Genomic DNA, 23,778 nt, shown 5'->3' with positions numbered 1-23,778 from the left:
ACAGTGGCCACAAGTGGCTACTAACCAAAGTGAAAAAATCAATATCAAAAACTCATATCTCATTAAGTCCCACTTCATTGATCTTCACAAATTCCCAATCCCAAATCTTGAGTGAGATTTTATCTGTACAAGAAGCACAATAGAAAGCAAGCAAACTTTGTATAGATCCATTACAATGCCCCTTGCAACATACTAGTATGAAGCGAATTTGTTTGCGTGAATGCTAACTATAGATTAGACATCATCAATACTTTCCAAATGAACAATAAATTGCAGCTTTACATTTTCTTGATCTTACCTGTAATATTGGATAAAGCCAGGGAATCCATTGAATCCCGCGCACACTGCTCTTGTTTCAGGTTTGACAATCGCTCCAATGAATCATCATACCATTGTTTTTGGTCAAGTTTGTATCTAGTTGCGCTGTGTTCCATGTCCAACTCTTGGATTTTCCTGCTGCTGGCAGGCCCTGGGTGGCTACCATAGGCAGAATCACCTAGGCCATCTTGGGACTGTGCCCAATACATATCTGACTGGTATTTCTTACTTGCTAGGCTTTGATTATTTTTCTTCAACTCTGATCTCCCTTTAACTATGCTCTCACAAATCCACTGCTCATTTGCTCTAACATCTGTGTCCACTGGTTCCTGCAAGAGGCCTTTATCACCAAACTTTAGGAGCAGCTGAGTCATGTAGTCCTCGTGCTCAGCCCACTCTTCTGGATCATCAGGCATTTCCTCTCTCCTTCCTTTCCAGAGTTCTTCATCAACAAAGCCTACTCCTTGCCTTGAAAGGCTTAAGTCATCCAGTTTCCGTGAAAGTGTATCATCAGCAGTGCTAGAAAGGCCAGGGAATTTGTAGTTCAGTGCTGGAGACAAGAGGAGAGACTGCCTGCATTGATCAGCCGACCGGCTACTTTTCCCCATACGAACACTTTTCCTAGAGTCTCTTGAACGGGCAGACTGGAAAGCAGAGTCAGAAGAATCAGAGGCATGAACATCCTCTCCTAGGCTGCATGACTTGGAACAATAAATCTGTCCTTGCTTGGGAAGGAAAGGACAGCCAAGTAAAGAAACTTTGCAATGAGTGCAAGAAAAGCAAGCTTCTGTGGCATGCCAGTGTTGTCCATCGTAAGTCATCTGAGCATGATCAACCCCTGTTAAGAAAAAGTATTTTGATTTTTTTGAGAATGTTTGCTATTTTTAGGACCTTTGTTTCTTCTTCAGTTTAGATAAAATGCTTAAAAGCGGATAAAAATACAAGAAGCAAATTTAAGTCATGCTGATGTCAGGAACAATAAAAAACCTTGTGGCACTTTGAAGACTAACGAATATATTAACATATGAAGAAGATGACGATGAAGATGTAACAAAGCTTTATGTGGTACTACCCAATTTAAGCAGTGAATGGGTGAAGGGTAAAGTGTTTTCAGTTAGCGGTGTACTCGTTTTCAGTACATGAGTACAGAGGAGAAAAAAGTGTGCCAAAAGGAAATACAAGAAACAGCAGATCTGAGCACACATGTATACCAGAAAATAACACGGCTGTCATCGCTGGTGATAATAATATCCAAACTAGCTGTGCTTTGCTAACTGAACAGCCAAAGTCACAAAGAAATCCACAGTTCCAATTAAATCAGAATTGAAACTGCTGGCAGACTAAGCAAGTATGTTTCTCTTGAAGGCTTTTGCTGAAAGATGGCAACTTTGGTCAGCAACAGAGTATTCAGAGGTGAAATAGTCTGCCACTTGCTTCTCTAGGTTAACTTTTTAAGACACAAACTTGGGGATTAAACCCTGCAAGAAACCTAGGTACCAGTTAGGCCCCCCAAATTGGGCAACACTATTAACGTCAGACATCTTCAGGGAGTCCTTCAACTACAGATTAGAATACTGAGCTGCTCCATTAGTGTGAAGTCCAAACATTTTTTCGATGTTAAAATACAAACTTACCTATGTGTTCTCCACAAGTCTCACAATATTCCGCATAAAGGGACTCAAAACAGCCGCAGCAGAATGGACGTCCATCCTTCATAATATACCTCTGTCCTCCAAGGATGGTTTCACACTCAAGGCAGCAAAAGTGTTTCATGTGCCAGTGGCGACCTTCTGCTTCTGTGCATTCATCAGCAAAAATAATCTAGGAGAAGAAATGTTGCAGAACAGTACAGTGTCAGCCACTGCATTGAAGAATATTTTTGTAAGGAACATTTCTTCAGTTTACTGATAGTGAAGTTAATGCGAGAAAAGTTAAGCGAATCTCAGTTTTCAGTTGTCTTCACGAAGCTAGTTGCTTTATTGAGCAAAAACACAATGTTCATTTCAACTTCTGGTTTATAAGTATTGCAGGAATGCAAATTACCTCATCACATGCGGAACACCGTGGCTTGAGTAGTTCAGCATGATGTCTTCCACAATGAATTTTTCCATCTTGGTAGAAATAGATTAAGTCAACAAGGAGTTCTTTACATGTAAAACACACAAAACAGGATGGATGCCAGCACACTCCAGGCCCAGCTCTTGAGGCAAACACTGCAACTTCACCTCCATTTATCTTTGTACCACACTGGGGGGGAAAAAACCCAACAGGAGAATTCAAATTAGTTTTCCATTGTATTAATGTTGATTCTTCACCATCCTTTACAGTCAAATCCCCCTGCCTTTCCTGATGTGTTTTTCAGGCTTCATAATTAGTTTTCTGTAGTTCAGTATGTTTTTAAAAATATTTACTTGCTCTTTAGGAAAGTGTTGCTTCCTACTAACGCTACTGAAACTTGCACCTTTTACACAGCCCCGACTAATAAATTTGTGCATTTTTCAAACTTTAGACCATTAACTTTGGCTCCCATGTAGTTTTAAATAACCATAGTTGACTTTCACACAGGTCCATCACAATTTTTTCTTTGGGAAATACTTTTATTTATTTATTTAAAATATTTCTATCCCGCCCTTCTACCCTACAATAGGGCACTCAGGGCGGCTTACAATAAAATTGCACACATACGTAATAAAAATTATATACACAATAAAAACACAAAATATTACAGTAAATTAAAATACATAAAGTACAATTAAAATACATAAAATACTATACACACACAGAGAGACAGACATATATATATGCATACATATATGGGGGAGTGATACTAAAAGTACTAAAAAGATAAAAATTAAAAATAAAGAGTGTATATTACCTGCTCACAAAGTGTATGCATTGCTGCCCTTGAGAGTAATTTAACTGTTCCTCGTCCCAGTGCTTCCTTCTTTCGTTGTGAACTGAATATCTGAAGTTCCTTCTTTTCTTCTTCACTTAAAGACTGGCAGTATCTCACCTTGATCAAATGAAAAACATAATAACTTTAAGATCTGGGACTGCCTTCAAGTCGATCCCGTCTTATGGCAACCCTATGAATAGGGTTTTCATGGTAAGTGGTATTCAGAGGGGGTTTACCATTGCCCGCCTCTGTTAGTCCTCCCCAGCTGACTATGGCCTGCTCAGCTTGCCACAGCTGCACAAGCCAACCCCTTCCTTGTCCGCAACTGCCAGCTGGGGGGCAACTGGGCTCCTTGGGACTATGCAGCTTGCCCATGGCTGCACAGGTGGCAGTCTTTAGCTGGCCCTTTACACCCAGGAGACACAAGCAGGGATTTGAACTCACAGACTCTGGATTCCCAGCCAGGCTCTCCTCCCCACTGTGCTATACCATTTATATCTATACCAGTTATATTTGAAAGAAATATGCATTTTGGGGCAAAAGAACAAGTCTGCCTTCTTAGAACCCCTGTGTATATCAGTCAGAATGCATGCACAGGAGGACAGCTAAGAACATAGCTTTCCCCTGACGTTTTCACCACTATTCAGTGGTTTGCCTCTTTAGCAAGGGGAACTGTTACAGTGACATGAAGCAAATATCACTGGTTTTGCATTCAGTTCTCTGCTATATGCAGATATTGCTTTTGGAGATTATGGTCTGCATGCATTTAGTTTTACAAGCCACAGATCAGGATCGATACAACATATTTTAAGCAGAGTTCCTTCCAGGTTTAATAATAATAATTTGCATAGTATGCAACAGTGAATTATAGGAATAGTTTATTCCTGCACACTTTGAAGCCTGATCAGATGTATTACACTAATCTCTGCTTTTGTAACTTAGGAATCTCTGGGAAAACATTACTTATCTCAGCACAGTTAATATAATAAACTCAATGTCTGCACTGTTCAGACTTGCAAATGGTGCTAGACCCAAACCTTGATAGTAGCTCCTCTCTACAGCCTTTAGAGGGACACTACAAACCCAACCTGTCCAGACCAAACCTCTACTACAAACTTTGTAAAAGGGCTGTTTACAAAGTTAAAATATCATAACTCGCATAGTAAAAGCAACCAGCACATAAAAACAGAGCAGCCAACAAGATTTTTAAATACCAAATACATTTCAAAAACCTGTTTTTTTAATGCCTGGTGCCTATGGAGCAACACTGGTATCAAGCCTCCCATAAATGGGCTACTATGGCCAAAAAGGCCTCCTAGTTTCACCTCTGTCAAAGAGGAAACAGACAGAAGCAGACCTCAAGGGTGTGGACAGGAAGACATGGAAGAAGGCACTCCTTCAGGTCTCAAGTCATTTAGGGCTTTAGAAGTCAGTAATTCAAATGGTTTGAACTGGGCTCAGAAGCAAACAGGCAGTGGAAAACTTAATAAAGCAAGATATTATACAAATAAGTTATGGAGTCAAAATGATGGCAGCTATATTCTGATTCAACTGAAACGTCAACGTACTCTTCAAAGATATCCCCACATACAATGCTTGTACATTGTACCATGTATAAAAATGTAATCCAACCAGGAGTTTACCAGGGCATGGAGAACTAAGAAATGCTTGACCACATCTACCTCATTATCATGCGGTGGTAGCTGATAGAGAAGCTGTTTAATTCGGTGTTTCTCTCCAGGACTGTTAACATAAGGGATCTTCTCCTCTGACAAACAAGCGAAGTATAGCTGTACCTGAATAGAGACCAGAAATACACATAATAACCCATATACTCCCTTGTAAGAATTCCTCATTTATATCTTAGGTTTTGTTTACAAATGACACTAGGATTTTCTACTTTAGATCATTGGTAAAGTTTGCATTCCTCTTGCTAAAAGGAGATGAGCCAAGTCAACAAAACTGGATTGCCTAGGATCGCCAGCACCCAGCTGTTGGAATTGCCGTTTCAGAATGCTATTTGCAACGACAATTAGGGGTGTCATAAGTTATGCACATTTAATTTCCACCTCCTTCAGGGATTGTCATCATGTTTGTTGAAATTCCACATTTTCTTCCTGCATTTTATCACACAATGTGTGAAGAGATCCAGAAAATAATAGTTATGACAAGACTGAATCTTACAGGTTAAATAAGCAAACATTGTTTTGCAATCTCCCACTAATTAAGCTCATTCTCTCCATGTAAACTTATTTATTTATTTATTTATTTATTATTTGATTTATATTCCGCCCTTCCTCCTAGCAGGAGCCCAGGGCGGCAAACAAAAGCACTAAAAACATTTTAAAACATCCTAAAAACAGACTTTAAAATACATTAAAACAAAACATCTTTTAAAACTTTTTTTTAAAAAGCTTTCAAGGCATCTTTAAAAAAACAGGTTAAAAACATATTGGTTTTTTAAAAAGTTTAAAAATGTATTAAAAAGCAATTCCAACACAGATGCAGACTGGGATAAGATCTCAACTTAAAAGGCTTGTTGAAATATCTTCCAATGAGCACAACTGCTTTCACCAATACAGGTGTCTGTCATCATATAATTTTTGAGTGGTTTTACCAGCATCACGATCTCTGGTTATATATATATATATATATATACAGGCCTAACGAACTCCTTTCTGAGGTCTTTGTATTGGTGAAAGCAGTTCTGCTCATTGGAAGATATTGCACATCAACCTTTACTGTAAGTGAAAAGATGTTTTATAGATAAGATTTTATATGTATGTTGTGATTTTATATGTTCACTGAGTGAAATTTGTCCCTGCCTTTTCATCTACAGCCCCTGATGAAAGCCTAAATATATAAGGCTGAAACACGTTGGGTTTGGATTACGAATAAAACATGTTTTTCTAGCATCTTGGTTTCTCCCTCTCATATTTCTGGTTTTAGATGCTAGCCGCTTTCCTTTGTTGTTTTTTATCCTGGTCCAGAAACAGCAGCTATCTTACCAACCGAAGCTGGTAAAAGGCACTCCTAGCCACTGAGGTCACCTGGGCCTCTAGTGATAAAGATGGATCCAGGAGCACCCACAGACTACAGACCTGCTCTTTCAGCAGAAGTATAACCCCATCCAAAGCAGGCAACTGACCAATTATCTGAACTCAGGGACCACCAACCCACAGCACCTCTGTCTTGCTAGGATTCAGACTCAGTTTACTGGCCCTCATGCAGCCCACCACCAAGTCCAGTCAGAGGTCCAGGGCTTGCACGGCCTCTCCCAATTCAAATGTTATGGAGAAATAGAGCTGGGTATCATCATTGTACGGCTGACACCTTGCTCCTAATCTCCTGATGACCGCTACCAAGGGCTTCATATAGATGTTAAACAGCATGGGGGACAAGATGGTATCCTGTGGCACCCCACAGCATAACTGGCAGGGGGCCAAAAGATAATCACCCAATGCTATTCTCTGCAAATGACCTTGGAGACAGGATCAGAACCACTCTAACAACAGTGCATCCAATACCATCTCACCAAGTCGGCCCAGAAGGATACCATGGTTAATGGTATCAAAACCCGCTGAGAGACCAAGTAAGAACAACAGGGCCCCTGTCCTTTTCCTGATAAAGATCATCCATCAAGGCGACCAAGGCTGATTCAGTCCCATAACCAGGCTTGAACCCAGACTGGAACAGGTCAAGATAATCTGTGTCATTCAAGAGTACTTGCAATTGCTGCGCCACAACCCTCTCAATCACCTTCCCTAAAAAGGGGGTATCTGCCACAGGTCGGTAATCGTTGCAAGCCATTGGGTCCAGGATGGGCTTTTTCAGGCATGGTCAGAACCACTCCCACAATGATGCACTGACCACACCCTGGATCCACTTGGTCAACCCCCCTCAGCAAGCTTTAATAAACCAAGAAGGGCAAGAGTCTAGAGGACACATTGCTGGCTGCATCATCACAAGCACCTTGTCTCTGTCATCAGGCCACATCAACTGAAACTGTTCCCATGACGTTGCAGCAGATGGTGCACTGGACACCTCATTGGGGACTACAGTAGTCGTGGAGGGAACATCAAGACTGCTACGGAGGTGAGCAACTTTACCCTCAAAGTACCTTGCAAACAATTCACAGTGTGCCTCCGAAGGGTCTAAAACTCCATTTCCTGGAGTTGATGTCAACAGACCCCTGACAATACAGAAAAGCTCTGCTGGACCGCTACTTGAGGATGCAATGGTGCCAGAGAAGGGGGCCTTCTTTGCTGCCCTCACCGCTGCACAGTAGGCACGGTTATGATGTTTTACTCATTCCCAATCAGCCTCACAGCACGTCTTTTGCCACTTGCGCTCTAGCCGTCATCCAGCCTGTTTCATTGCCCTTAGCTCACTGGTGTACCAAGGTGCAAACCAGGCTCCACAATGCCGGAGAGGATGCTCAGAGGCAACTGTGTCAAGAGCACAAGGTGTCTTGCTGTTCCACTGTGTGACAAGAGCTTCAACAGGGTCACCTGCTCTATCTACTGGGAACTCCCCCAGGGCACTCAGGAATCCTGTGGATTCCATTAGGCTCCAGGGGCAGAACATCTGAATCTGTCCACCACCCCTGCAGGTAGGATCAGAACCATAAGTCTAAACTTCACCAGGAAGTGGTCTGACCATGACAATGGGATGACATCCACCCCCTTCCCCATCTCTAGACCACCCCTGACTCCATCTGGAGCAAAAACCAAGTTGAGGGTGTACCCTGCCCTATGCGCTGTGCTGGTGACAACTTGCGACAGCCCCATGGTCGTCTTGGAGGCCATGAAGTCCTGAGCCGGAACACTAGAGGCAGCCTCAGCATGGACATTGAAATCACCCAGCACTATCGTTCTGGGCTCCTCCAATACCACAGCCAAGATGGCCTCCACCAGCTCAGTCAGAGAAGCTGCCAGGCAGCAGGGTGGACAGTACACCAGCAGCAACCCTAGTTTACTATCTCCTCGGCCCACCACCAGGTGCAAGCCCTGACAGCCAGCTCCAAGACAGAGTGATTTCCTGGTGACAGAGATGGAAGTTCTGTAGCCCACAGCAACTCCTCCCCCCTGTCCCTGCAGTCTGTGCTAGTGTTGCACCGAGTATCCAGGTGGGCAAAGCTGGGTCAGATCAACTCCTCCCAGCTCACCCACCCAGGTAATGCACACCAAATCGGCACCTTCATCCACAATCAAATCATGGATGAGTGTAGTCTTATTGCATACCAATCTGGCATTAAACAACAACACACACAGGCCAGTGGGCAGAGCAGATGAGCAACGAGGAACCCATCCATGAGATGAGTGGCAGCAAGGAACAAGGCATAGATAGCCTTGCCCTCATCTTGTATGCTAATACACCACCTCCCCATGACTATACTTCCCTCTACCTGTGATCACGGAAATTTGGGGTGGCATCACCGATGTCCCTCCTTACTAAGACTCCTCTGAAACACCTGATATGGACCCAACAAGAGCCCACCAACAAAACCTACCGGAGCCAATTATCCCAGTAGGCCTCTGCGAGAATTAGGAACAGTAAGACACACTCAATATTTTTCACACAGGGCACATCTACTTCCCCTCTGTCTCACACCCAGGGAGGGCCAGACTTCTGCCAGTTACACACTCTCACTCTGAAGGCATCTGGTGACTTCCTCCTATCATTCAGTTCACTGCACAGGCTCTCATGAGCCATATGCCCTCCTCACTACCAATCTCCTCCAGATTGGTTAGAAATGCAAAAGAATGAACGAAATAGAAGAGAGTAGCGCCCTCGCCCTCGGGATTCCCTAAGGGCAGCTGGGCTTTTATGCCTCCATGTGCAGCCAGGAGACGATGCAAGAGGCTGCAAGATTAACTGCAGCCTCCCTCTGCAGCCAGGGTCAGGCTCAGTTCTTACAGCACTTAGTAGGAACTTCAGCTGTCTCAAAAGACAGCAACCCAAAGAAGCAAGCAGCAAGCACCCAGATGCTCAGATGCTGGAGGTTGGAGAAAACTCCATTTCCCATCTTATACAAGTGGAAATTCACTCAAAATTTGTCCTTTTTAAGTATAGCACACACACAAAATTAATGCTTTACCTGAATGTTCCTTTCAGGCCAGTCTATTAGTAGTGTTTATTTTGTTTTGTTTTTATGAATTACAACAGGATTTTAAGGGAAACTAACATATGCCCAATACAAAACAAGCTTATTTGCTACACTATTTCCTACCATTCTATACTATTACATTAGAGTCATTCCGTAGTGACCATCATAACATTTCTAATGTTTTGCATTTTAGCTAGTATTATTTGAACTCCAAGTAACATTAAACAATGTGTGTAATCACTGGATTGATTTTCCCTAAAAATTATCAAGAGGTATGCCACAGGTAGTTCAAATGCTCTTTTTATTGTGTTTTTAAAAGATGTGGCTGACCTTACAGTTTTGCAACCTCAAGAATTTACCTGTAACTTGAATAATTGTATTCTTTAAAAGTATAAATAATTAATAAAAGTAATAAATAATTTAAAAACCTATCTACAAGAATATACATAAAGACCTAATGTTTCCTGGGCAAGTGTCAAATCTATGATAACGTGTGTTGGAAACTGTGGAAAAAAGGTTTTCTGGCAAATTACCTGTGAGCTACAAAATGTGACCAACATAACGTGGCAATTCATTGATAGACACCCACAAATAATTGCCTATAAAGCAAGACCCTGTGCATTTACTATGCATTCACAAGTTGCAGGTCAGCATCAAGTTCATGTGAGAAACTGTAATGCTCACAGGAATTTACCCTTGGCCTAACCCCAATGATTTTTTTTTCAATACAACATTTATCATCATTTGCAGGGAAGACTAATGTCACAGAAGGCCCCTTTTTAAAAAAGAGAATTTCATATTAATGATCAAATTTTTCACAACAAATTTTGTTTTCAATTTCTTGTCTCAAATTCAAAAACAAAATCATAAACTGGCACCAGTACTTCAATGAATGTTTCTGCTTCTGTACTTTCTTTTCAGGATAAACACATTTCCCATAGAGGCATTATTCCCTGTGTTTGTGATTTTTTTTTAATTATGTGAAAAATTAATTTGTGTTCAAGACTGCGTTTTACAGGGTTGTACTGGTTCCAGAGGTCAGATAAGAGACCTTCTGCTCATGAGATGAATTTTTTGTATCTCTAAATGAGCCCACCTATTCAATCTAGCTAGGGAGAGCCAATCAGTATGGGCCTGCCTCCTTGATACATCTGAGGGGAGGCTGGTAGAAGCTTCTACATGTTTCAAGAAAGGGGTGGGGAGAGAAATACCAATGCTACGCTTTTCTAAATCACACCCAGGTTGAAATTAACAGATAATTAACCTAAATGGTTATCTAATTACTAAATATATTAACATATGTTATATAAAAGCAGTAACTTATGTCACCCTCCCTTTGTCTGATTTGTCTTTTAAACTTCTTGAGGGCAGAGGTCTGTCTCTTTTTTGTAAAACTCTGTAAAATGCCCGACATTGATGGTATGGTACAAATAACAGGCCTAATAATTACTAAATTATCAGAGAAGAAATTAGTAACAGTCCTAAAAAAGGATTTAAATGACACACATGACAACACATCTATATTACGTAAGTTGCACACTGTAGTATTATGTTGGTCATAAGAACTATTGCATCCAAAACACATTTCAGGAAATATCAAATTTTCTTAATGCTAACGAAGGAGAGAATAAAGTTATATATTTTTCTTTTCATGTGTTGAGGGAGGGAAAAAAGTATGTGTTTTTGTGACCAGCACAACATGCTCAACCAAAAATCTATATTTACCTAAATTTACCAAATGAGAAAGCAAACTATCAATACAATAAAGGATTATTAACCTAATGTCTATCCTCTTGGAGACATCTTTCACTGAAGGTTGTTGTTATGCGCCTTCAGGTCGATTACAACTTAAGGCAACCCTATGAATCAGTGACCTCCAACAGCATCTGTTATAAACCACCATGTTCAGATCTTGTAAGTTCAGGTCTGTGGCTTCCTTGATGGAATCAATCCATCTATTGTTTGGTCTTCCTCTTTTCCTACTCCCTTCTGTTTTCCCCAGCATTATTTTCTTTTCTAGTGATTCATGTCTTCTCATTGTGTGTCCAAAGTATGATAACCTCAGTTTCATCATTTTAGCTTCCAATGATAGTTCTGGTTTTAACACCCAATTATTTGAATTCTGAGGGTCAATCTGCATGCCACACTTCTGGTTGTTTTACCAAATTTATTTATTTATTTCATTTGTATACCGCCCCATAGCTGAAGCTCTCTGGTGGTTTACAACAATTAAAAACATTAAAAACAAATATACAAATTTAAAAACACATGTTTAAAAAGCAATTTAAAAACACATGCTAAAATGCCTGGGAGAAGAGGAAAGTCTTGACCTGACGCCAAAAAGATAACAGTGTTGGACCCAGGCGCACCTTGTCAGGAAAATCATTCCATAATTTGGGGGCCACCACTGAGAAGGCCCTCTCCCTTGTTGCCAGACTCCCAGCTTCCCTCCAAGTAGGCACCCAGAGGAGGGCCTTGGATGTTGAGAGTAGTATATGGGTGGGTTTGTGTCAGGAGAGGCGTTCCATCAGGTATTGTGGTTCTAAGCCGTGTAAGGCTTTATAGGTTAAAACCAGCACTTTGAATTGCGCTTGGAAACATACAGGCAGCCAATGCAAGCAGGCCAGAATTGGTTTTATGTGTTCGAACCATCTGGTCCCTGTTACCAATCTGGCCGCTGCATTTTGCACAAGCTGCAAGTTTCCAAACCGTCTTCAAAGGCAGCCCCACGTAGAGCACATTGCAGTAATCTAACCTGGAGGTTACCAGAGCATGGACAACTGAAGCCAGGCTATCCCTGTCCAGATAGGGGCGTAGCTGGGCCACCAACTGAAGCTGGTAGAAGGCACTCTGTGCCACTGAGGCTACCTGAGCCTCAAGTAACAGATGGTTCTAGAACCCACAAGCTACGAACCTGCTCCTTCAGGGGGAGTGCAACCCCATCCAGGACAGGTTGGACATCCACCATTCGGTCAGAAAAACCACCCACTAGCAGCATCTCAGTCTTGTCTGGATTGAGCCTCAGTTTATTAGCCCTCATCCAGTCCATTGTTGCATCCAGGCACTGGTTCAGCACATTGACAGCCTCACCTGAAGAAGATGAAAAGGAGAAATAGAGCTGCGTGTCATCAGCATACTGATGGCAACACACTCCAAAGTTCCGGATGACCGCACCCAACTGTTTCATGTAGATGTTGAACAGCATGGGGGACAGAACTGACTCCTGCAGAACCCCATACTGGAGAGTCCAGGGTGCCGAGCAATGTTCCCCAAGCACCACCTTCTGGAGCCGACCCGCCAAGTAGGAGCAGAACCACTGCAATGCAGTCCCTCCCACTCCCAACTCAGCTAGTCTTCCCAGAAGGATACCATGGACGATGGTATCCAAAGCCACTGAGAGATCAAGGAGAATCAACAGGGTGACCAAGGCTGTTTCCGTGCCAAAACCAGGCCTGAAACCCGACTGAAATGGATCCAGATAATCGGTTTCATCCAAGAGTGTCTGGAGCTGGCCTGCCACCACTCGTTCAATGACCTTGCCCAGGAATGGAACATTTGCCACAGGCCTATAGTTATTAAGATTTTCTGGGTCCAGGGAGGGTCTCTTCAGGAGCGGTCTCACTACTGCCTCTTTCAGGTAGCAAGGGACCACCCCCTCTCGCAGAGAGGCATTAATCACTTCCCTGGCCCAGCTGGCTGTTCCATCCCTGCTAGCTTTTGTTAGCCAAGAAGGGCAAGGGTCCAGCACAGAAGTGGTTGCACGAACCTGTCCAAGCACCTTGTCAACGTCCTCAAGCTGCACCAACTGAAACTCATCCAAGAAATCAGGACAAAGCTGTGCTCTGGATACCCCACTTGATTCACCTGCTATAACACTGGAGTCCAAGTCCTGGCGGATGCTAAAGATTTTATCCTGGAAGTGCCTAGCAAATTCTTTACAGCGGACCTGTAATGGCATTTTACATACGAGTAACACTATTGCCAGATAATGAAACTTCGGGAAATTATCTTTAAAATGACATGCTGTTATATGCCTTCAAGTCAATTACAACTTATGGTGACCCGATGAATCTTTTTTTAAGAATATATATATTCATAGGGTTTTCATGGTAAAAGGTATTCCGGAGTGGTTTACCATTGCATTCCTCTAAGCCTACGGCACCTGGTATTCCCAGGCAGTCTCCCATCCAAGTACTAACCAGGCCTGACCCTGCTTAGCTTCCAAGATCAGGCGAGATTGGGCGTGCTCAGGGTAGCATAGCCGTAGGCTTAAAACGACACAGAATATATTAATTATATATGACAATGAAAAATGGGTTCATGGAACTACCCGGTAAGCTTATTAACATATAGATTAAACTAACACCATCATGTGTAGTTAACGTTAAGGAGTTCAGTCTGCTTATGATTTCTTTCAGAAAATCAGGAGACCAGATCTGTCTAAATGGGGAGAAATTGGGTTAAAATGTCGCTTTTAGCTCACTGACATGTATGGGCAATAAAGGAGGACTCTTAAGGGTCAAGGACATTAGCTTCTGACTGATGAAAGTCTATAAATCAAGTTAACACAGACAAAACTGCTTGTTTTTTTAATAAGCTTAAAGTGGATAGTTTCTGCTCTTACCTGCTCAGGTCTAAGACCTGGAGGGACCCAGGCATATTCTTCTAGAGCACATCCAGAGTCATCATCGGATGTTGAGCTTTGCTGGAAGCCAAATGTAAGGTTGCCAACTTTTTGCTCCATTTCTAAAAGACGCCAGTGGGGAAGTGTCAGGCTATTCAGTTGCAGTTCATCAATTAAGGCCTCTGAAAAACAAGTTCAAAAGTCAAATATTACAACAAAAATCATGATTACTGTTTTCAAAACAGAGATGTCAAACTCTCTGGTGTACAAATATATGATGTGATAACAGTCCAAAGGGGTTAAGAAAACAAACCTGTTTTTCAAATAAACACTTGAGGTTTTTAACTGCATGCTTCTAACATTTTAAAGCCCAAACCTACAAATGAAATCCTAAACCTACAAAAGCTGTACATGCTGAGCAATAGAATGATAAGAAAAATATACTTAGATAAGACCATATTGTCTGAAATACAGAAAAATATAGGAAGCTATAAAGTGAAGAAAAATATAAAAGTATAAAATCATATGCTGTGGTAGCATCATCACATATGATCCCAAGGCAATTCTCAGATCCCTATGTACAAGCTGAGGCATTTCAGATGCTCGTTAGCAGCATCCCATCTAAGATAGAGGGACCGTCTTACATTTGAATGGTCTGTCTCCTTCAATTTCATGTTAGAACAGATTTTGCTAATTCTCAACTCTTGAAGTCATTCACAAAAATGTACAAAAGACAAAAACAACTAATGCTATAATCAAATCTGTCCCTTTCCCCTAAATGATGCTAAATGAAAGGAGATCAGTTCTACATTCAACAAATTTCCACAATAAGATTAAATGTTAATCAGTACATTGCTGGTAGCAAAAATAGTTTGCCAATGATGCTTAGACCAGATTGGTTACTTTCATGAAATTGCTTTTCAAGCTGAGAAAGCCAATATCCATTCTAGTGAGCTGATTAAACCCAATTTTTAAACTCTATGTGGCACACTGTCAAGTTTCATTATAGAATTAAAACACATGGAAAATATTAATCAGTTGTAAAACACAAAGTTACAGAAGTAATCACCACCAAGTTCAATGGGACTTACTCCAAGAAAAGTGTGCATTGGATTGCAGTCTTAAAGGAATTATGTGCTAATAAAGACTTTAATTTAAATATTAAATATCAGCTTTGCCATTTTATTGAGATAGCTGGAAAGGAGCCAACATTAGAGAATGGACCACACTGATATTTCAGAATGAAACAAAACATGGTCACGGAGTTGGATCCAAAAGGTGCAGTTGTAGTCACATATGTTCTCCATTCATGGATGGGCTACTTTTACAATTTACACAAGAGTTTCATGGGAGAAAAGTGAGGCTAAATCTAATTATGTTCTACTTGTGCAAGCAGAAGCAAGAGAACTGAGAAATGTGGAACATTGGAAATTGGAACTGGAAATTGGAACACTGGAACTTTGGAGATCACCTCCCTGCTCTACAATGCAAGGTATCAACTACAGCATCTTTCACAGATGTCTATATGGCCTCTCCTTAAATACAATCACTAAAGGAGGAGAGCCCGCCATCTCCAGAGGTAGTCTGTTTCACTATCGAGCTTTTACTGTTTGAGAACAATTCCCTATGTTTAGCCAAAATTCACTTTCCTGCAATATGGTGCTAGTTCTGCCCTCCAAAGACAGACAAGTCTGCTCCATCTTCATCAGGAAAGCCCTTCATATATCAGAAGACAGTTACGTCTCCCATTAATCTTTTTTTCTCTAAGCTGAATATGCATAGCTTTTTCAACCATTCTTCACAGGATTTGGTTTCCAGATACCTCATTAGCATGGGTTTGTCAAGTGTCCTCCTTAAAATATATTAGCCAGATCTAGAAACAGTATCCCATATGCAGCCCTGCCAGTGCAAAATAGAGCAGAACTATTACTGCTCTATTATCACTCTGAATCTGGACAGTAGGTTTCTATTAACAAATTCTAAGACTGCATTACCTTCAATAAAAATGAGGCATAAGAACATAAGAAGAGCCTGCTGGGTAGAGATGTGAAGCTTTTTTTGCTTTTTTTCTGAAAAATTAGGGGGGAAATGAAGAAAATGAAGAAAAAATGGATATGGAATGTTGTATTTTAGCATGATGAATAAACTGTTTCATTGAATCTTGGTCCCCCCCCCTTTTCTCAGTTCTTTTTATGGGAATGGATGGTTTATGTCTGCTTGACCCTGTGGATGACTAGAGACATAAATAATTTTCTTTGTTATTGATATTGATGGTTTCTTCCTCTTTTTTAAATTGTTTTTTGCCTGCTCCTCATCAACTGGCAAAACAAAAGAGGTTCCTTACAGTTCAGGTGTTCCTTACAGTTTGGGATCTTGTAAATCTATTGTTACCAAAAAAAAAGTAAAATTTTTAAAAAGTAAATTCTATTTGTAATAATTGTTCGAATAAAATGTACTTTTAATATACCAAATGTGATAATTTTATGCCAAACCAACTTGTACATAATTACATTTGATATTCCTGAAGTAACAAAGTGACTTTCAATCTGTAAACAGTGCTAATATTGCATTTTGTCAATTTTTCTGAAAATTTCCTTTTTTTTCTGGAAAAAAACACAGTTTTTCTCCCATGGCTTCAAAATTTCTGGAAATTTTATATCTCTGCTGCTGGGTCAGACCAGTGGCCCATCTAGTCCAGCATCATGTTCTCTCAGTGGCCAACCAGATGCTCATATAGAACCCATAAGCAAAATGTGAGCGCAACAGAACTCTTCACTTATGAATGTAGCACTTATGAACCCTTAAGCATTTGCAGAACAGTGCTAAAGGCTATTTTCCTGCTGTTCACAGTTCCTTGAACCTGACCCATAAGTTCCAAAATAGTATTATAGTAATTCTAAATATTTTTCTTCACTAGGAAGCTTTACTGTATTGGGACTAGTACAGTGTTGGAAATTGATTCTGCATAGGTTTCAACCATTCTCCATTAACCAAGAGTAAACAATTTTATTTAATAATTTTCTAAGGGAGAACGTGTTTTTTTGAAATTTTTATAGATGAAATGCTGACCTTACTTTTGTTATGTTTGCCTTACTTTCAAGATGGGCAAAATGTTTTTGTGCGTGTCCATTCTTTCATTCTACATCTCTCCAGTGCCTGCATTCTACAGCCTCCCTGGATACCCATGCTCCCCCCCCCCAAAAAAACCCACCAGCGTCTTCAACTGGGCTGTCTTGCAAGCACAGGAATTGGGGGGGGCTGCCTACCATGCTCATGACAGCTGCTCATTTGAGGGGTTTTTTAAGTAATCTTTTTGAAGAAATCAGTGCATACCTTTTTTCTTTTTTAACGAAGGGTAACAGGACTTACCTTAAAAATAAAATCAAGTGAGCGCACTGATGTCAGGCACCTTGCAGTCAGCCTCCCCAACTTCCCACATTTAAGTCCAGCAGAAGATGACTCCTCCTATGTGGCTTTTTTAAATCAGGAAGTGTGGGCAGATGGGGAGGCTGCAGAGTGCTGGAGAAGTGTTTAATGGAAAGAAAAAGCACACAAAACCACCTCACCATGATAAGGTAAACTCAAATCCATATCCACCACTCAAGCACTCTACAAATGAGGCAGAAAAACAAGCCTCTTTTTGCAGGGAAAGAAAATTTGAGGACAGTTTCAGCACAACACTAAATGAGGCTAATCAAGGTAATATTCCATTGACTTGTTGCCTCTCTGGACAAAACACAAGTTTCTGCTAGGGTTGTGTGTCAGCTAGTTTAAACAGTCCCCAAATAAAAGACTGATAACTTCCTAAGCTTACTTTATTAGAGATGAGAATTTAAAAACAAAAAAGCTGTTAAGTCACTAAACAATGTTACAGGAGTACCACATGAATCAGCCCATTTACAATCATCATCTTTGGAGTCCCTCCTTCCTCCCCCCCCCCCATTCTGAAGTGAGGCAAGAGAACTGGGGAGAGGGCCTTCCTGGCAGTGTCACCCTAAATTTGGAATGCTCTTCCAAGGAAGTTCACCTGAAAGCCACTATCATATTCAGTTCTCCAGCATCAGAAGATCTATTTCTTTTCTCTGTTTAAAGCTTAAGCAGCAACAGTGCTCGGCACTTCTAGGTTTATTTTAATTAAATTTTAGAAGTCACTACATCCATATTTTAAAGTACAAGTGGTTTATTACCTAAAGAGAAGACTGGACTTTTTTGAAGTAATTTCTCAACTCAACAATACAATAGTAGATTGTGTTCAACATCTTTATATATTGTTGTGATGAAGGACAGAAAGAAAATACTACATACCATCTTTATTTTGTAGAATGTAGAATCGAGACACAAGTGACCTAAAATGTCACCTCTGTATAAGTGCTGACTAACTAATAAAGCCTACAAAGAGAATCCTTTTACTGGTGAATGAGCAATTATTAACCCTATAATTGGATTAAAGAGTAATTTGATTATGTTTTTATATACACCAGTGTAAATGTCACCTATTATCTAATAAAAACTGTTCTAAAGACAGAACTGTTGCACAAAACTTACTGGACACCCAGTTCTAAAAGATAGATGTGGTCTTGTTCTCTGTGCAACAGTTAAAGCCATGTGTGAAACTATCTCTTGTGTTAGGATTTCCAGCTCAGCGAGTATGCTCTTTGGTCACCTCTGACCAGATCGCTAAGAGGTCACAATTCATAAAGCCAGTTACACAAACATCCTTGCCTGTCCCCTGCTGTTTAACTCTGTTCTGCAGGCAAATTGTTTAACAACTTTTTGTTAAACTGCTTGTTAACAAGGCTATGGGGAATACAAGATGCATATCACACACCTAATTCACAGTACTCTGTGAATAACATAAAGGGTCAGAACCTGAGGTTAAAAAGCAGGTGTGTCTGTTGCTGTTCTAATGTGCATGATAATTCAGTCTCAAGAGAGCCAGGACTGGCAATATTACCGAAGCTGAATATTAGCATCCATATATTTTAAGTGCATGAGGATGGTAATGGTAGGGAACCAGAGTTATTAAAGTTTTCACTAAAATAATGTACACTTTAGTAACACTAGAGAAACAGAACAAAAATAGTGAAAAGATCCTACCTCCAATCAGAATGCTTTTGTTTGCCATTATTTTCAGATACCACAAAAACCCACTGTATTTGTCCCTCTAAATCTCTATATAGGAATGAGCCAAAGTGCCATTGGATTCAAACAGAAGAATTAACAGCATAATCCTATACATGTCTCCTCAGAAGTAAATTCCCTTGAGTTCAATGGGATTTACTCTCAGGTAAATGAGAATAGGATCTGTCCCACTGGTAACAAATGAGATTTTAAAAGTGCTTAACTTGGCTGTATCTTGTTGTGGAGAAGCACTGACATCCCATATTAATCAGAACTAAGACAGAAACCAAAAAAACCCATGGCTCAATAGAAATTAAGCTTGACAAAATAGCTTAGGTTAGGAAGCAATTATCTCCAAGAAGTCATTTTTCCTAATAGTTTGCTAAGATGAAACAAGCAAGTAGAAACTAACTTTTTAAAGATTCTCATGATTTGCATTTCTATTTGAACAACCACCATAGGAAACGCAGCCAGACTTTACTCCAGTGTAAATATATATGCAGGTTTCATTCCATCACGTGTTGGCTCCTAAGTACCATACTTGTTTGTTAAAACTTATAGTTCCAAGTTTGGAAGAAAAATTTACAAAGAAAACAGTTCAAGGAAGTAATAAAGTAATCAACAGATTTGCATATAAATTAGTTGTAGTTATCTTTTTTTAAAAAATGTAAGGACAGCATATAATTTTTTTGCAAGAATGCTTTAACTTTTTATATATAAAAAAGTTTAGGACAGAGAAGGTTAGTAGCAAACACTAAGCTAATAGTCTGTTCTCTCTTCACATAGAGCAGGTCACACATTTACACATCTAATACATTCAGATGAAAAAAGTACAATGTAAGTGTGCAGTCTCCCGCACCCCAAATGAGCTGATTCCAAGTATGTAAGATTTCTTCTTAAACCCATCATCTCACTAGGGCCTAGGCAATCCCAAACAGATCTGCATTCTGTTTTAAATCTACTGATTTTGAATTCAAAGTCACCATATTCAGGATTCAGTAGGTTACAATCCACAAATGATTATTAAAACGAAACTCACTCACTCCACTGGGAGGGGGATTAATGGTGTAATCCTATTCATGTCTACTCACAAGTAAGACCCACTGGGTTCAGTGTGCCTTACTCTCAGTGCTTATACAGTCCTTAGGCTGTAATCTATATATCAGGAATAGACTCCCTGAAACCTTCAAGACTCCCTCAACCAAACCCTTCTCACAAACAACTTATTTTTTAAAAAGATTTAAATGGCTTGAAGACTTCAGCGTTAAACTCCCTGGTACATTTAGGTCATAGGTCCCCCCTGCCTTTAAGAAAAAGGTGGCACTCTCCAGCAGGCAGGACTGATGAATTAAAGGTCTCCCATCTGACTTGTCTACAGGAGCAAAAGAAGAGAAGCTGCCCAGCAGTTAAAAAGCCAATACAACAAAACTCAGAGAACGAAATGGAAGAAAAGCTCGGATATACCCTTCTTCACTCCCTCCACCGGTCAGAGGCACAGGCGAAGAGACAAGATGCTAATAAGTCAATCTACTTTTTCGCGTTTATTGGGTACATTTATACCCAGTCTGCCTTCCACCACGGAACGCAATGAACTTTTAAGAACCGCCCCAAGGAAAACCACACCAGCCCCATGACATAAGCTCCCCTCCCCAGCACTTGCTGCCCGCAGAAGCATCTCTGTTCGGTTGCCAGTGCCCTGGACCAAAACAGTGACTTCCCCGTCCCTGTGGATGGGTGGCTGGTTTTAGTTACAAAACTGGATCTTATGAAACAGGTGAGCAAGCAACGCGGGGAGGAAAGACACTCCAACTCCTAAGTAGCCCAGGCTTCTCGCAGGATAAGGAAAGCTCACGCAGTTGCCCTTTTCAGTGAGGCATGAGCCTGTCCTTCCAGCGTTAACTACTCTGCCGCACGCGCACAACCCGCTCCCTTGGTGTCTGGAAACGCTGCGGCTGCTGCGGGGACTCGCCTCACGAGAGCGCCCAATGCAAACATCTAAGGGGACTGCCTTTAGCCTCCCAGGTCTGGCGATACACACACACTGCAGACACCCCTGCGTCCGTCAGTCGCCCGCTCTCCGCTCAGACGCCTTCCCCCCCCCCCGGTGGTTTCTCCCGCTTCCATACGCAAAGCTTCAGACAGTTTAGCTCTCCGCAGCCCAATGATAAAAGGGGGGGGGGAGAGATACAGCTCCAGACGTGTGCACTCTTTCTTTTAGCAACAGAGGCTCGAGTTCCTCAACCTCCCCCTCTACTGACCCTCACACAACATGCCAGAGACACAGCCTCTTCCTCAAACCCCATTTCTTCCTCAGTCCCGTTCTACGCTAACATCACCAGCTCCCCCTTAAAATGGATTCTCTCCCCTCCGCAAAGCACTGCAGTCAACGAACATCGCATCACATGCATACATACAGGGAATACTCGTCGCGGCGTCCGAAGTGGCCGCCTCCACATGAAAAACTTCCAAGGGGGAAAAAACCTCCCATCAGACGGTGCGCTTCAAGCCTCCTCCCTGTCCACGGCTCTTGACGCACTCGTCCCTGCACATTTCTTCACAAGATAAAGGTCCACAGCGGAATTCGCTCCTCCCCGCCGTCCCCCCCCCTCACAGCCGCCCCCTTACCCAAGCTCTCTTTACACTTCCTTCAGCAGCCTGCCAAATTCTACGAAAGGAGCGTCTTCAGTCGTCTCCACAAATAATCCTTCCTCAGGAGGGTTACTTTCAGCTGCACACAGTTCTTCTACTTCTACAGTCGCTGGTATGGGGCGCGGCAGCGGAAAACAGTTCTTTCAAACGCCAAGTTCAGCTATTTAGTGTGAAGAACGAAAGGAAATTCCTTCATTTTCTGCTGTTAGTCTTTCCCACTTGAAGATCAATTGCCGTCTTTCAGACCGTTGGCTGAGAAGATTGGTACATTGTATTTCCTTAGGGCGGGGAATCTAAATTCCTTATCTCACTTCAGGCAACCGAGTCCAACGCAAGATATTTTCAGACACAGGAGGTAGCTTAGACCCTGGGGGCGTATACTGGAGGAAAATGTTTTATTTTCATGTTTCTGAATGCTATATTTTAGCTGGAGTAACCCTAACTCCACCCTCCATTGTGTCTAAAAGCCCTCCTGGCTACATATCAGAGTCACTGCAAGCTGACCCTTGTGCAGTTTCTAATTCCTTAAGCACTAGTCACACTACCGATCAATCACCGCTGACCCAGTATGAACTACAACCCACCATAAAAGCTGCACGTTTCAGGGAGCGAAACATTCAGCCAGTTCTGAAGCACATGGATGCATACAACCAAAAAGATGGGAGGACTCATCAATTTCCCTTTTATTCAGGCCCAGCACCCCAAGCACTCCCTTAAACATCTCAGAACAAGGAATCAGCAAGAGGATGCCACTGGGTCAGAAATTAACAAGCATATGGCTATTCTAGGTTAAGATTTCCATATGAATTGCCAAAGCATTCACTACCATGTAAGAAGTTAGGTACTTCTGTGATGAAAGGAATCACTCCACCAGACAAGAAAAAGTAACAATGGCTTGGAACTTCATTTCATGTTAAGTCTGCTTTTCATCTCTCTACGCATTGTACATAGGTCTTAGTGTTACAAAAAGATTCAGGCTCTCTCACTCATTCAGAATGTATCTGCATATCCCAATAAAAGTCAAAACTATACCACCTAATAATTATATCACCTTAGGGTGGAAGAACAGGAGCAGGCCTCATTCCTTTTTCAGGTATCCATGAGCCTTTGATCACTTGAACAAAGCCCTAAATTGTCATTAAAAGTGATTAAGTAATTGTCTTTCAAAGCTTAAGTATTAGCCTCACAACCAATTTTTGAAAAGCCACAGTATCCTAATAAAGTATTAAATTTGCAGGCATGTAGCATAAACAGCTTACTACATAGACTCCATGAAGCCAGGTCTTTCAGACTAGTCCTGTTTTGTCCCATGAACTTTGGTAGGGCTGCACTGAAGTATATCCAAATAACCTGGAATAGTTGTGTCGCAGATAGAACTCTGGTGTTTTAGTTGTGTTTAACACAGGCAGCTTGCTTGTATTAACCACACATTTTACATCTACTTACAGAAGAATCCTAATCCTTGCCAGTGCTTTTGCCAGCAGCAGCCTACATAAGGTGTCAGAATGGGGCACAGAGGGGGCAGAACAGGACCAAAGATGGATCTACTAGATCCAAAGTAAGCTCAGTTCCTGGAAATAGGCCTAATCTGGGCCTCTGTGCTGTGCCAGCCCAGGGCTGCTATAGCAAAATAGTCAAAAACACTACCCCCTATCCCACTCACCTTCTGCCTTAGCCAGAAGAGCTACAGATATGATAGGGAATCTGCTACTTCATGCTCCCCCTGCCACAGTTAGGATTATCCCCCCTAAACATTACACCGGTGTTTGCTACAATAAGAGATTTACAGAACAATCTTATTCATATCTAGTCAAAAACAAGTATTATGAAGTTCAATGGGACTTTCAGGAAAGTGTGTATAGGATTGCAGGCTAAGTGTCTCCAACAGGTATGAATAAATGTATTTGTAAAGACATCTAAGATAGATGGGGTGGTTATAGTTCCTGAAAAAATGTAAAAGGCTTAAATGAGCGGTAAGTAACCTGTGGCCTTCCAAATGTTGCTGGACTCCAAATGTTGCCAATGATTAATTTGTATTAGGAGTGAACAAGCCTCCACAAT

General features: G+C 41.4%; 1 protein-coding gene and 1 non-coding gene across 8 annotated transcripts in view; both read right to left on the bottom strand.

Annotated features, from left to right (window-relative positions):
- The window catches only part of PRICKLE1 (prickle planar cell polarity protein 1), an 87,016-nt gene that overhangs the window by 2,902 nt on the left and 60,336 nt on the right, over window positions 1–23,778 (bottom strand). For 2 of the 7 annotated variants that reach the window (XM_061639932.1, XM_061639930.1), the window contains 6 exons: window positions 13,948–14,129; window positions 4,897–5,010; window positions 3,194–3,331; window positions 2,362–2,565; window positions 1,953–2,139; window positions 299–1,156 (listed from right to left, as the gene is read on the bottom strand). In XM_061639932.1, coding sequence (XP_061495916.1) covers window positions 299–1,156; window positions 1,953–2,139; window positions 2,362–2,565; window positions 3,194–3,331; window positions 4,897–5,010; window positions 13,948–14,067 — 1,621 coding nt within the window. In that variant the 5' untranslated portion in view covers window positions 14,068–14,129. Of the gene's footprint in view, window positions 1–298; window positions 1,157–1,952; window positions 2,140–2,361; window positions 2,566–3,193; window positions 3,332–4,896; window positions 5,011–13,947; window positions 14,130–20,532; window positions 20,827–21,037; window positions 21,110–21,326; window positions 21,393–21,482; window positions 21,626–21,693; window positions 22,110–23,778 lie in introns of those variants that run through there. The other 5 variants (XM_061639931.1, XM_061639929.1, XM_061639928.1 and 2 more) reach the window with 5 other exon arrangements.
- LOC133363464 (5S ribosomal RNA) lies at window positions 13,474–13,592 on the bottom strand. The gene has a single exon (XR_009757679.1). It is a non-coding gene; the product is annotated as a 5S ribosomal RNA (ribosomal RNA).

This window comes from Rhineura floridana, chromosome 8 (genome assembly GCF_030035675.1).
Source record: "Rhineura floridana isolate rRhiFlo1 chromosome 8, rRhiFlo1.hap2, whole genome shotgun sequence".
Lineage (NCBI taxonomy): Eukaryota > Metazoa > Chordata > Lepidosauria > Squamata > Rhineuridae > Rhineura > Rhineura floridana.
This window is presented reverse-complemented; position numbering and strand designations above follow the sequence as displayed.